This window comes from Crocodylus porosus, unplaced genomic scaffold (assembly GCF_001723895.1).
Source record: "Crocodylus porosus isolate Cpor-Errol unplaced genomic scaffold, CroPor_comp1, whole genome shotgun sequence".
NCBI lineage: Eukaryota > Metazoa > Chordata > Crocodylia > Crocodylidae > Crocodylus > Crocodylus porosus.
Genome location: NW_017728921.1, coordinates 24,755,024 through 24,769,079, shown reverse-complemented (window position 1 = coordinate 24,769,079; position 14,056 = coordinate 24,755,024). Strand labels below are relative to the sequence as shown.

At 51.5% G+C, this 14,056-nt stretch overlaps 1 protein-coding gene and 1 long non-coding RNA gene across 3 annotated transcripts; one reads left to right on the top strand and one right to left on the bottom strand.

Moving 5' to 3' along the window:
* Positions 1-460: 460 nt before the first annotated feature.
* On the bottom strand, positions 461-6,799 carry RHBDD3 (rhomboid domain containing 3). Of its 2 annotated transcripts, none has more exons than XM_019539322.1 (6): positions 6,453-6,799; positions 5,141-5,417; positions 4,050-4,439; positions 3,257-3,422; positions 2,345-2,689; positions 461-1,826 (listed from the first exon to the last, which is right to left on the bottom strand). In XM_019539322.1, the coding sequence occupies exons 2-6, from the start codon at positions 5,292-5,294 to the stop codon at positions 1,619-1,621; spliced, it is 1,263 nt and encodes a 420-aa protein (XP_019394867.1). In that variant the 5' UTR covers positions 5,295-5,417; positions 6,453-6,799; the 3' UTR covers positions 461-1,618. The 2 variants fall into 2 exon arrangements, with proteins under 2 accessions (XP_019394867.1, XP_019394865.1); XM_019539320.1 differs by having other exon boundaries at positions 5,141-5,361; positions 6,453-6,798.
* Positions 6,800-8,446: 1,647 nt separating this feature from the next.
* On the top strand, positions 8,447-13,377 carry LOC109312940. Its single transcript, XR_002101936.1, has 2 exons — positions 8,447-8,763; positions 12,806-13,377. It is a non-coding gene; the product is annotated as an uncharacterized LOC109312940 (long non-coding RNA).
* The last annotated feature ends 679 nt before the right edge of the window (positions 13,378-14,056 follow it).

Genomic DNA, 14,056 nt, shown 5'->3' with positions numbered 1-14,056 from the left:
ATCACATATGCTTGTAACCCTGGCCACTCTGGGAACCAGTCATGTATTATGGTCATTAAAACATCTCACTGATGCCTGCTAGCCCAGGGGTCTGTTTGCATTCACACAGAGTAGAGCTGAGAGCCAGGGGTGGGAGGCCAGGAGCTCTGAGCACCTTGCAACCCAGGGGAGTCAAACTCACCCCATGCTTCAGGCCAGATCTAGACTGCAAGGCTCATTGCAAGCCAGTCTGCAAATGAAAAAAGGTCAAAAACCACTGATCCAGAGAGTCTTGCTCTCTCACTTGCTTCCCCCCACTCCCTCCTCCAGGCACAAGCCACTGCCAATGCCCTCCAGCATGCAGCAGGCCAGTATATTGTAAAGGATCAGTCCATCAGCATCTAGAGAAAATATGCCAGCTCAGGGAGGACACTGGCAGAGCCTGATGGAGCATGATGAGAAACAGCCAGAGCAAGCAGGCTCTTTGGAGCTTGTGGAAACTTTATTGTTCCTGGAAACAGCGGTGAGGTTTAGCTGGATGGCTCCACAGATTGGCTTGACATGGGTGGAGTTCCCATCACATCCAAGTGCGTGCCCTGAGGCAGGGTTTGCTGACTCAGAACAGGAATGTCACCCCAGATGGGGGTGGCTTGAAGACTCCACAGAGTAAAGGCACCGTGGACCGTGGAACCAGGGGGATGCTTTCCCTCAGCTCGCCCTCCCCACATGTTGCCTGGGCCTAGTGCCAGCTTGTGGCAGCTGCGGTTACAGAGGTTTTGGATTCTCAGAATTTCAGGTTATATTTCACTGTGGGACTTCCAGGAACAATAAGACAGCCGTCTTGGGGCCACACGTGGCAATTTAAACCACACGATTGCTCACGGTAGGTGAGACTTTGGAGAACCCATGCATAGATCTCACCTGTGTTCCAGCCTCCCTTACAAATAGCACTAGGATGAAAGCAATATTTCTGTGGTCTCACAACTCTGGAGTTCAGCTCTGCCCTTCACCCTCTTGAGCCAAAATGCATCTACACTTCACTCTAGTGGATCACTGGTTAGCAAACACATTTTCCCTGCTTGCATGGCCTTCCTTGAACACTTGCTCCGGGACTGGGCTGAGCCCCAGATCTGCCTTGGAACAAGTTTCAGGAACATCCAAACATGCCTCAGCCAGCATGTGCTCACTTGGGTCAATGGGCAATCAAGTTCCAGCATCACTCAACAAGGCCCAGTGAGGAAGGTGTATGACAGAAAACAAGAGGATGGAGCATGGAGGGACAGTGGGGAGAGGAGGCAAGGGGCTGCTGAAGACTCCACCATATGGTGACACCCTGGCACAATCTGAGTAGTATCTCAGCCTTGCAACCAATCTGCTACTCAATCCCCTGACCCTGATGCCCTGCCACATCCCTCCCCACCATGCAAGCTCTTGCTTCCCATCTTCTCACTGAGCTATGCCCCATTGAGGCCTGCAAATGACCCTTCCAGAGGTCCGTGGTTTGGAGTGGAGGGGTCCTTATACCAAAGGGGTCAGTACTTCCACTCATGGGCTCTGCCTCCCTCCTCCCCCATTGTCTCAGTGGTCTGGAACCCCATTGCCTCTCATGGGTAATGTTTCATTCTGTCATTTGTGACCCTTATTCCATGGTGTGATGGTGAGCTGTGGCTTGCTCCCCGGGAAGTGGAGGCTCATGATGAGCCATCCTGCTCTCTGACATCACCGTGGCCTCATCCCCAACTTGGCCTCCAACAAGTAGTGAGACAGCCCCTTCCACGCGGCCCATGGCTGCCAGTGCCACCACTGCCTCCTCCGTCTGGAAGCCCATTCTCTCCAGCTGCTGCAGCCTGGGACAAGAAGGGGTGAGAGGAAGAGGGGAGTCAGCATGGGAGTCCTTGTGAGGGTTCCCACCCCAGGAGGGGCTGGTTGACTTGGACAGGCCTTGGGTTTGTGGTGAGATGCCCAGACTGCCCACAGAACCTGCCCATGCCAGCAAGACACACAAGGGAACAGGCAGCAGACCCCTCCCCTTCATGTACTTTATGGGCTGTATTTCCCCATGTGGTATGCCAGTCTGTCAGTCACAAGGTAAGGACCAAGGACAGGCTGGCAACAGAAGAATTTCACTCTCCATCTCTTTAATAGTGGGAGCCATGGGGTATGGTGTACCCCTTAGCCTTGTACAGCGAGGGGGGAGTAGGGTGGCCCAGGCAACCCACGCCATGTGCTCAAGCCCAATGAGGAAACCACAGACCAGGCCCACCCTCCCCCTGGGGTCCAGCTTAGAAGCCACATAAATAAATTGTCATCCATCACAAGGGGGTGCCTCCCCTCCATCTTTGTCCCTTCAGACCCATCCCCTTACCGGAGGGAGGAGACAGAGGATTTGGAAAGCTTCACTTCACCCATGGCAGCCTCGAGGCCGGTGTCCTGCAGAGAGGCCTGGATCCCAGCTTGCAACATCTGTTCATCCAGCAGAGACTCTCCCAGTGATGCCTGGGGATGCTGGATGGGGACAGCCCATGGGGGAGGCAGCCTGTAGAGGTCTAGGAAGTGAGACAAGGGGACAGAGGTGTGCAGCAGCCTGGAGTCCTGCCAGACCCTGGGCCATTCAGTAGCCCAAGGAGGACCAGGGGCTGCAGTTGAGGACTGATCCAAAGGGCTCCCTGGGTAGAGCTGCCAGGCTGGGGAGACAGAGGGTCCTGGAAAGCTGAAAAAGAAAAAAGATGGTCTTATAGGGGAATTAAAGCAAAGTGGGGCAGCCCACAAAGAAGGGAGGCAGGATAGGTGTGGTGTGGTCTCACCCACAAAGTGCACCCCTAGCTCTAAAGGGCAGGAGAAGGGGATCTGACCACCTGACTCGGGTGGAGCAGGTCAGTGTGGGACGTGTAGCAGCCAGACCCTACAGCACTGAGCCAAGAGACTCCCCATGCCTGGGAGCTCAGGTTCCCAACGAATCCCCCACCCCTTCCTGCCTACCATGGCCCCCCCTGCCCAGCCAGGCAAGCTTCTTGCCATTCAGTCCCAGGTCAGAGGGGCTGCTAGTGAGTGAACCCAAGGCCAGTCTTCCCCGCCAGCCTACCTGGGAACAGGAGATCTGACATAGTACTCCATGGTACTCCGGAGCAACCCCATAGAGTAACTTACCACCAGGTACTACAGTAACCATGGGGCACCGGGCCAGGCTGCGGCAGGGGGAAGAGACAGGGGTTGTGAGCAGACAGCCTCTCCCTGGGAGCAGGGTGAATCCCAACCAGTGCTGGGCTGCCTCCCTTACCTGTCTCTGCTGCTGCCCAAGTTGCTCATGGGAAGGATCCCCTGACCTGGGGACAGGATGAAGCGGACGAAGCCCCTTCGTGCCAGAACCCGGCAAACCACAGCATCTTGCAGTGCTTCCAGGTGCCTCTCTGACAGCTCCAGCCATGAGAAGGCTCCAGACCAATCTGCCAGTAGTTCCTTGGGTCAAGGAAAATGCTCCCTGCCTTACCACCCAGGGCCAGGATTCCCTCATTTTATGGCTAGTCAGGAGCCAGCGAACCCCAGGGCCGGGCCAGAAGCACCTCAGTGTTCCCTGCTGTGCGCTCATCTTCAATGCAGGGGGCCAAGCACCTTACCCTGCCATAGGGCATTCAGGTCCCAGCATGCATCATACTACCACAATACACAATGCAGTCTCTTCAGGCCACACTTCTGCCACTGAGGACCTGCTCCCACTTCAGCCAAGTGAGAGGAAGCCCTCAGGTTCTTAATAACAGTACTCGGGGTCTCCACAACATAAGGCAGGGGACAGCCCCCGAAGGATCTGGAGAGGGGGATGCTGAAGCCATGCACTGGGCACCAGGCACTCCAGGCAGTAACAAGTGGCTCTTGGGGTAATGGTCAGGCAGGATTTTTCCCTGGGGCTGGAATCACAGGCCTCTTTTCCTTCCCTCAGAAACTCACCCCAGAAGCCAACAGGTCCCACTGCTCATAGGACATCCTGTGAGACCTGCACCCTTGCCCCCACTGCTGCTTCAGGGTCCTAGAGTGAGGGGACACCGTGAACTCCCTAACCATAAGACAGAGGATACAGGCCAGCCCTACCACAGCACCACTCAGGTGCAAAAGCCATGGTGATCCAGGGAGAAGAAGCTGGCTTACCACCAGAAGCAGCAAAGGCAGTGCTGCCATAGGCACCTGTCCCCAGCCCCTCACTTGTGTCCTCCATGCCTGGTGTCGCCCCAACATGGCCAGGTGGACTGGAGTATAACTGCAGGCAGGGCCTGGGTGAGATGCCCAGAGTCCCACCAGGATGAGGTAGACCAGGGCAGAGGCAAAGGCACTGAGCAGGGCAGCGTGGAGGTAGCGCAGGGTGCCCTGGTACCGCTCCTGAGGCCAGGCCAGCAGCGGAAAGAGTAGGAGGTTGAGAAGTAGGAGGGACAGGTCTGCATGGCACAGGCAGTAGGTCACCAGGCGATACACTGGGGAGGAAAGCAAAGGGCAGCATGTTAACACAGGCATCTAGGCACCCTCCAGCTCACAGCATTCGCTGTTAGCAATTGTGACCTAGAGCTGAGCCAACCAGTTCTGTCCCCTTCCCTCTCCCCCAAGAACAGCATGTGATACCTGGTGTAAAGCCCCTTATAGCCTATCCCAGGCCATTTCCTAAGCATGTGCATACTTGGGGTATGCGTTTCTACTTGCTGTCATCCGACAGGGAGCTCACAGTCTTCCTAGCCCTTGGCCTCCCTATTGGGGCTGCTCACACAGGGCCAAGCATCAGTTAAAATAGTGGCACGGCTATTAGGAATGGGAAAGAGGCCATGGACCAGGAAGCATCTACCTAGTTGGAAGGCCACCACAGCGAGCCTAGTAAGCCCAGGTAGAGAAGAAAGGGGCAGGGAGAACTCAACACCCCCTGGCAACAAAGCTTCCCACCCCATAACCCCATCCTGTTCTCCATCCGCTTGTCTCATTCACTCCAATCTCTCCCCAGTACAACTCTCCAGTCCCTCACAATCTCCTCTCTTCCCAGTAGGATTCTCATTCTGATCTTCCTCAGCCAGTTGCCAGGGATAAGTTAAATGTCCCGGCTGATCAAGATCTGGAGATCTGGATCCATTCTAGGCTATGACAAACAAGGGAGGTTGGTGGGGAGGAGGAAGCTAGAGCTGGTACCCACCTTGGAAGTGTTGGAGCAGCAGGGCTGGTTTCAAGGAGAGACTCTCACAAACCCCCACCAGCCACAAGAAGCAGAGAAGCAACATTAAGGTAACAGAGGCAAAAGGTGGGGGCTCCAGCCCCCACCTCAATGCAAGGGGTCTTCTGATCAGCATCACATTGATGGAGCAGAGGCATTTATGCCATGGTCATCCTTAGAGAGACTCTGGGCTTCAGAGGCCTCTGTAAGGCAAGCAGAGCAGTCCCAGGCTTCAGAGAGCTCAGTACTCTGGAATCAGCTGTGAGGAGGAGGGAATTCATCCTCTAACATGCAGACTCACCAAACCAGTGCAGCAAGGAGGCCTATACCAGGCCTCTGCCCAGTGAGACTAGGTCAGTCCCTGCCAGGCTGTACCCTTGGGTTCAATACACAGAGGGGCAGAGGGGCCTGCCTGCAGCCCAAAACACCTGGAAGCAGGGAACCTCGGCTCTGCTCTGGTACCACTGCTCTGTACCAAGAGACTGCACTTCCTCAGCCCTTTGCCCCAGCACATGACCCTGGCATGCAATGCCTATTTCCAAGGTCCCAGAAATTTGATCCCAGGTCCTGATCAGTGGGGGAATTACAGGCAGGCTGCATGTGCCCCGAAGCCCCATGCCATTCTGTATGGAGCAGAGGGGCAGGATCACCACCCCTGCTCCTGCTATATCCCTAGTGCCAGGACTGGCAGTGGGCTGGCATCAGCTCAGGGCAGTGCTCAGAGGCACTTGGAGCTGTGAGACAGAAAGCTCAGACAAAAGTCACTGCTGCTAGCAAGTGGTGACCACAGGACAGCCCTGTCACAGGCAGCTCAGCCTCCCCCTCCTGCCCCTGCCAGACGCTGACACAAGCAGGGCACTGGCTGCCTTGGAGCCCTGCCTCTCGTGCCAGCTGTGCAGCTGGGGGGCCGCTGGCCTCATCACCTGCGCCAGTGGTGCAACCAGACCCTCCCAGGGTCTCTCCTTCCCTTGGGCCTGATTCATCCCATCTCCTGGAGGCTTGTGGGCAACCCTGTTTTTCGCAGGGCACAGATGAAAGGGGCCAGGCTCAGCCCCAGGAGCCTGCAGGCCGATGCATGCAGGTACCCAGGGGCACAAAGGTGCTCACCCCGGAGGCAGCAGGTCCCACGTCCCTGTACCCGGGGAGGTGCTGCAAGCCCCAATTCCCGCCGCAGCTGCAAGCCCTGGGATTCCCTTCCCCTGCCAGCTCCCCCCTGCACGGCTCGTGCCTCCATCCCACCCCGGGCAGCGCCAGGCTGCAGGGCCAGCCGGGGCAGAGAGACCTGTCCTGTTACCGATGGGCTCCAGGCTGCAGGGACCAGGCTCAGCCATGTCACCGGCTCTCAGCGCGGCTAGGGAACGTCACCAAAGTGGCAGCTCCATGGTGGAAGGAGGCCCCGGCTGCAGCTGCGGAGGGAAGCGTTCAAACCCTGCTGCTCCGGCGGGGGGGGGCAGAACCCGCCGCTCCCAGGCCCGGGGTGCCCAAGCGTGGGGACTGCTGCATCACCCGGGGCACTGGTGCTGCCCACGAGCCAGCAGTTCGGCGGGCTGTACGCCTGGCCTGATCCAGCCCGGCAAGGCCCGTGCTGCACGTGTGTACAGTCAGTGCAAATGAGGCACTTGCTGGAAGGGGGTGATGTGAAATAAAGCACAGACTCCGTCCCGTGGTGATCTGCCAGGGGCTGGGCAGGCAGAGGGGTTCTGTCCCCAGGATTTGCTGGCAGCAGTTGGGTGCTCGCAGACCCTCACCACACAGTTCCTCCCATGTGCCTCCCTTTTGGCAGCGCCCCTCACAGTCAAGAGTCCCAGTCGGGTGCCCTGGCCAGTGGGGGGGCCCTTCTGGTTTAGCAACATTTTGCTCTGTCTTTGCACTAGGGCAAATAACACGAGGGGCCTGGCAGTGAGGGGTCAGAACAGCCCCTCGGTGCAGCACAGCTCCATCTGGTAATCCCCCTCCTTGAGCAGTCATTCCTCTAGCACTAGGGTAGGGGCAGACATGAGGCTGCAGTGTCCACTCCCAAGTCTTGCCCAAAGTCAGATGAAGTCACTTCCCCCCACCCCACCTTGAGTGACTTGTCCCCACTACAGCCACAGGACAGGACAAGAGAGCTCTGCAGATGCTGCTCCAAGTTCCCATTGAATCCAGTGCAGTCACACCAGCTCTATCTTCATGGACACATCAGTAGCAATCCTAAAAGATGAGAAGGAAAAAACAGGGAATGTTTCATGTAGCGTTGTCTCTCATTAGGACACCTTACAGAGTTATCCTGGCCATCCTATAAGGAACCCAGGCATGGAAACTATGCTCAAGAAACCCTTACAAATTGCAGCGGCTCACTGATGATTGCAAGATCTTAGCCCTCAGATCCTCAGAGGATTCTCAAGATAGCAGGACCACAGACTTGAACTGGTCTATCTATAGGATGATTGCAAATCTGAGCAGACTCAGCATTGAGGCAGGATACCCGTAGGTGAACCAAAATATGAAGAGACTGTAGCAGGCTGGTAGTATCAAGTAGATTGAAATTTGCTGGTGGTTTATCCGTCTTCTGCCCGCTTTAGGACCCTGGTTTGTACAGTGCTGGTCACTCCTGGGATTGGAGTCAGAGTGCTCAGCTCTTTCAAAATTAATATTACTATGCTTTACAAATACACATTCCTGAGAAACAATAATGCACACCCTCTCACTGCATCTGGCTCCCTGAGTCTGAGGATCTCCAAACACTTTCAAGCTGCACAGGTGTTACTGTTCCCTTTTGACAGACAGGCACAGTGAGGCATGGAGTGGTTAAGGCCAGTATTTGCAATCACGTGTTAATTTTGCATGCCTCAGAGTTTGGTTGCTCAATCTGAAACACCTAGAGCCTACAAACCAGTGGTACTAGAGTGCTATTCAAGTCAATGGGAGCTCTCAGCTCCATCCATGCCTCTGAAATCAAGCTGTTGGGGTCCCATAGTAGTGACCCTGTAGCTGGTGATGCTTTCTGAAAGTGCTGACTTTAGGAGGTAGCTGGGAAGAAAATACATAGCAGAGAATACAAACATAGTGATTTAGCTGCAAGCCCTATTTTCAAAACACTGGATTATGCTTCTTCTTTTTCTACTAGCCTGAGTCTGAGAACTGGGTTTTATATATTATTATTGTATCAAGTAGCAAAAAACACAATCAATAGCTTTACTGAAATCAGCATTTATGATGGGGAGCCCAGGGGGGACTAATGGCCCAATGATTAAAGGTCCTTAGTTGAGAGGAAGGGGTTTTTGCTGTTGGGCCAGCAATTAGCAGCCACTTATGGTTTGCTCCTGTTCTAGCCAGAACTCTTACCCCTGAGTCCAGGTTATCAAAGGTACTCAGGCCTGGATTTTTTGTGATATCTTTTACTGGATTAACTATAGTGATTGATCTGGGAGAGTTGGTTTGGGGGAGAAGTCAGGCAAACATTTGGGCATCCAGTGCCCTTCTTTGGGTCTAGAAGGAGGTAAATACAGACTGAGCCAAGCAGCAGAGAGAAGACTCGATGTAAATACAAACAGTCTGCTTGGAGGGATGAAGGATGGTTGTGGAGGACTAGAAATGAGGAGATATGTAGGCATCTGAAGATGCAGGTGAGCACCTAGTGAGATTTTTTTTCCAGAGTTCTTAAATCAGGTGCCTAGGTCCTTGGTCCCACTATAAATGTATTGCTGTAGTTAAAGGAATGGTGGGGGGGTTGCTCAGTCTTTTAGCAAGGCTCTTTATGTGCTTGGGTGGGAAAAGGAATACAGCTTCACTAGGATCTTGGCCTCCAAGCTGCTTAGCTGGACTTCTGTGATCCCTCCATGAGCTTTAATGCTTTGTTCAAGGCAATGGCAGAGTAGTCCAGGTTGCTTGTGGCAAAGGTATGAGTTCAAGACTTGCTCTAAGCTAGTGCTCCCAGTTGCTGCAGCCTGGTGGTTTTGGTTGAGAGTCAAAGTGGGTTGGGCATGAAGTTTACAATGTTGCTGCCTTGTGTACCTACATCATGCTGGCCACCTGGACTCAGTATCTTTGATTAGCTTGTTCAATGCATAAGCAGGATTCAACAACTGATTGTAAACAAAGATCACCTGGAGCTTGTGGTCATTTGTTTCTTTTCCAGTCAGCCAAGGAATAACTTCTGGGTGGAGTACATGTCTTCTCTGAATGGAGAGAAGTGGAGATGTAATATGGTACATTGGTCTTATTTCAAACTGAGCAGCTTTGGGAATCAGTATGAACGTGGAAATAATTATTTGCATTGTAGTAGCTGTAGAAGCCGTTTATTTAGAGCGGGTGGGAAAAAACTCCAGCATGGTTGCATTTTTACTACCAAGTATAGGAGTTAGGGTGGCCATCCTAGAGGACATTGTGTTTTTCTGCTACTCTGTCATCTATTGATACAGAACTGGATGCCTTTATGTCCTCTATTTTTCTCTTCAAGGGAAAAATAGAGGATGTAAAGGCATCTGGTTTCCTATCAATAGAGGACAGAGAACAACCAGATGATCCTCTATGATGGCCACCCTAATAGGAGTACAAAGGTATTCTAGGCCTTGCCATCCCAGGCCTCTGCCTAGTTTCTGCCAGGGGCTCACAGGGTCCACATGGGAAAGAGAGTATTCTGCCAAATGCCAGCCTCTATCTACCAGCCAAGGCCCATCCTCCCAAGCTCTAGAAATTAGATGCAGTGAGTTCACAGCTGCTTGGTTTGTGGCCCACTGTGTACAAGCTTTTTCCAAGTATTTAAATCAGCTTTTTGAAGAATTTGCATGTGATTTGTGCATGCCCATAATATAACCTTTACCTTGAGCAGTACCCAGGGGTTTAGTATATGGAGCTGCACAGAACTTGGCAGCTCTGCCCGGGCCTTGACGGGGATTGGAGGAGTGCATGTGTTGGGTGTGGGGAACCTGGAGCAGCCAGTGGTGTGGAAGTATCTGGGTTGAAGGTGGCAGCAGTTGTCAGAGGGGTTGGCTGGGGGAGTTGTGTTGTGGAGGTGAGAGGGGAAAGGAGCTGGGTTTCTTTGGCTGCCTCAGGACAGCAAACAGAGGGTAGAGGTCCAGGAAACAAAGGAAGGCAAGGTTTGCAGTGGCTGCTGGGGAAACAGTTGAGTGAGCCATGTTTGTGAAGATGCTTGGGGGAAAAGCCAGAGACCAGCATGGAGAAGGGGGTAGGGTGAAGGGACTTTGGGGTACCTCGGGAATCTGTGGGAGAACAGAAGGCTTGGAGGGGCGGGTGGACGTGTTTGCGAGAAGGAGGCCAGCAGGCTGCTTAGTAAAGAAGCCTGAGGCTGGTATTGAGCATCCCCATGCTCCTATCCTTGCATCTGTAGGACTGCTCCTTCCCTGCTCAGTTCTAGCAGGGAAGTAGGGAGCTGCAGTTACATTTGAACTACAATCATTGGGCCTCTAAGATAAATCTTCACTGAGGTGGCTGGAGCCATTTGCAATACTCCAACCTTTCAGGCCCTTGACAGCCTCAGGGAAGAATCACTGTTTCAGGGACCAGGCATCACTTCAAAGTTTGGGATGGGATGGTGGTGCAGCACCCAGGCAATGGTGGTTACTCAGAGTCAGTGACCTACAATTCTTTTTTGCTTCCTGCCATGTTTTCCACACTGGATGCATCTACATGAAATACTAAAAGTGCAGTAGACTGATTCTATTGTGCATTAGTGCATTACAGTGAAAACTGCTAATGCAGAGTCGAATTAGTCTTCTGAGCATTGGCATCACTTAATTGACAAGCACTGGTGATACTGTGCAGTAGTGCTTATTACTGTGTATTTAGTGCCTGTTATAATGGGTACTAAACTTAATGTGCAGTAATTACGGCGCATTGATACATGTGTAGACATGCCCACTGTTGTTTAACATCCCCGAGTTCCTTGTGTTCTTCTTCCTTTACCATTAGCCAGGCTTTTGCACAGGTGACCAGAGCTTGTGCAGTGTTCTACAGATGGGCCAAGCTATTCTTCTTGCATAATAATAGAATCAAAGAGGTAGTTAGCCATGTTAGTCTGAAATCATGCAGAAGGCAGGGTACATTTTCACCTTGTGAATGATCTAAGTAATAACTAAATTATTTAACTGACCACTGTTGCTGTAATAGCTGAGACATTGTAGCTGAGTGGTTGAAGAGTCTTGATGCATCTCCAAAGGCATGAGTTCACGCAGGTACCTGGTCATTCAGGCTGAAGAATCAAAGGCAGCCAGACATGTTACTAACCATATCACTCCCATGTGTGCCACTGGCTACAGAAGCTAACATGCTTTTAGACTTGGGTGGATGTTTGACATTTTTTACTATTGTGGCAACTGGTGGTTGGATGCAGATGACATGAGACTTCTGGAGGAGAATGAATGAGTAACTAAGATTGTCCAGCAAACATTTTTCCAGCTTACCTGTCTATGATTTTTAGGATCCGTTTCCCTCATCCAAGGCAGGAAAATTTGATTCACCTGACTGTGAGCTAGAAGGGGAATGAACAATCATGTGGAAGTGAGAGTTAATAAGACCTTCCAAATACCTTGTTCTGTTGTCCCCAAGGGGCCTACTTGGAATCTTCTTTCATTAAAAGACATTTCCCATATTTGGCAGTAACTGATGGCAAGCTATTTCCCTTCAGGATTTTTTTTTGTTGCCAAGCAGGGAATTATATTAACAATTCTAAACCTTTATTCATGCATCTTAAATACCTTGGAGGCAGTTAGAGGTCAGCACTAGTCCTATTATCATTAGGTATAAATTGCCTTGTAACTGTAACCGTGACAATTCAGGAATCACATATGAGAATTCCCCAAACCTCCTGACAACAGGAGTCGGTGCAGTGTAGTAGATGTATTCAGACTTCACAGACAGGATCTTCTGGTTTCTCATTAAAGTTGCTTTCCCATTCTGTGCCTCAGTTCCCCCCTTTGAAAAAAATAATTCACTTGACCATGCCTGGCTGTCCTGAGGACAGATAACTGACATTTCACACAAACATTAAGTATTAGAAATACCAAGAAATGACTAAGTATTATTATTGTTACTGTTTCATCCATTAACTTACTGCAACCTAAATTACATGACAAAACTCTGCTAGAGGAAGAATGCTTGAGATATCAACTTCTTACTGTTTTAAAGACAAGCTCCAGAGAAGCAATTCCCTACTTGATAGCAGAGGTTCCTTGAGGTAGGCTTAGGCCCTCCAAATTTGAATTGGAAACTAAATAGTTCACATTAAGCTGCACCTGTTAGGTTCTTCAAGTCAGTGTAAATTTAGAGTGCTTTGGCTAAAGTTACTGTGGTTACCTGAGCTTTTGATCCCAAACCTGGATCAATAAGAACTTGCATCAGGGCTGAAACTGAGCCCTAAAGCCGCTTCTCCATGGCCTTGTTCCTTTGCGTTCCTCATTTATGCTGGCACTTTGTACCTGGATTGCACATACATATAGGACAACGCAAAGGGAAGGCAAAAATCCACTGGCAGCAGTGTTTGCCTCTGTTAGCATGTCAGCTTTTTTAAACAAATCAGTCCACGGTTCTGAGTGGGAATTCATCTCCTGTCTAACACATGGGTGGGTCAGCAAGCTCTTTTCTGAGGATAGTGAATTATCTACAGAATTTAAGTTTTAGTTTAATAAAAACTGGTTTCTCTCCTTTCAGGTTGTGAAGAAAATCCCTTGAAGATATAGAGTGGCAGTGATTAGGATAATCAAATATCTAGGCATGGGGGACATGCTGATCTTAACATTTGCCACTAGAGAATCTACTTTCTACTACTTGCGGTTTTTAAAGTATCCAGCTTATAAGCATTGAACAGAAATGCCAACCTGAGATGCACAGTAAGAATTGGGAACGATGTGGATTTTGAGGTGTGGAAGACAAAAGTTTGGGTGCCCCTATTCTGTACATATTTAAGTCTATACTGTTGACATCTTTGCCAGAGAGGATGGAAAGTCAGCAAAATGGTTTACTTTTAGTCTAATTATGCAACTACCTGGCAGAAAGGTTTTTATATGGGACAAATCTGGAAGAGTGAAGAGAATATAGGTTTGGCCCCAAAGATTAAGAGTGTTGCACTCTAGGTAACCTGTAAAGTTGTAACAGTCACCTGTCCTGGACAATGTAAAATTGTTCTGCCCTGAGTCACAGATCCCTGGATTTCTTTTAAAGTCTGTGTAACATCAGTATTTTGGCAATGCAGCACCACAATACGTGGCAAAGGTCTTTATTAACCCATTGCATTAAAACACCTTGGCACTGTGATTCTCGGTCCTAACAGCGTGCCAGCAAACAGTGACTCCATGATGGTATCATGCTGACATCTGACACCCAAGGACATCCGAGTGAGCCTGGGCGATTGCATTTCACCAGCGTGTCAGCGGACAACTTGCATGTGATAACCTCATGCCACCGTGCCAGGATTGTGCCTGCTGCTATTGCCCACAAGAATGCAATGCCAGATCCCAACGCTGCAGCTGGTGCCCTTGTGCCAGTGCCGGGCAGCTCCGAGCCATGACATCATGCAGCGCTGCTGGTTTGCACAGTGACGTCAGGCTCTGTCTGACGAGGTTTTAAAGCAGCTGACGTCGTCTGCACGGCTGGTATTTGGGCAGGTAGCAAATCCGAGGGCAGGTCTCGCTCCTTACCCACCGCGCGCCCCCCGAGGGCACATCCCAGCAAGGTCACTCGACCTCCCCCTGGCCTGAAACGACTGCAAGGCCAGAAGCGCCCCAGCCCCGCCTCTGAGGCCTGCTCTGCGCTTCCCGGCTGGGGCAACTATTGTGCCACGGTCCCTAACGCTGATGGACTGAACCATTCCACACCCTCCGGAGGGGGAGCCGGCAGACATAAATCGCGAAGACACCTCCCGTTCCCTTTTCCGGGCGCCTGACTGGGCTGGGCCGGACGGCT

Coding starts and splice junctions, on each gene's coding strand:
- RHBDD3 (XM_019539322.1), bottom strand. CDS start 5,294: ATGCTGATCAGAAGACCCCTTGCATTGAGGTGGGGGCTGGAGCCCCCA. Junction 4,440..5,140: donor GCTGCTCCAACACTTCCAAG/GTGGGTACCAGC, acceptor TTTCCTCCCCAG/TGTATCGCCTGGTGACCTAC. Junction 1,827..2,344: donor TCCTCTGTCTCCTCCCTCCG/GTAAGGGGATGG, acceptor TTCTTGTCCCAG/GCTGCAGCAGCTGGAGAGAA.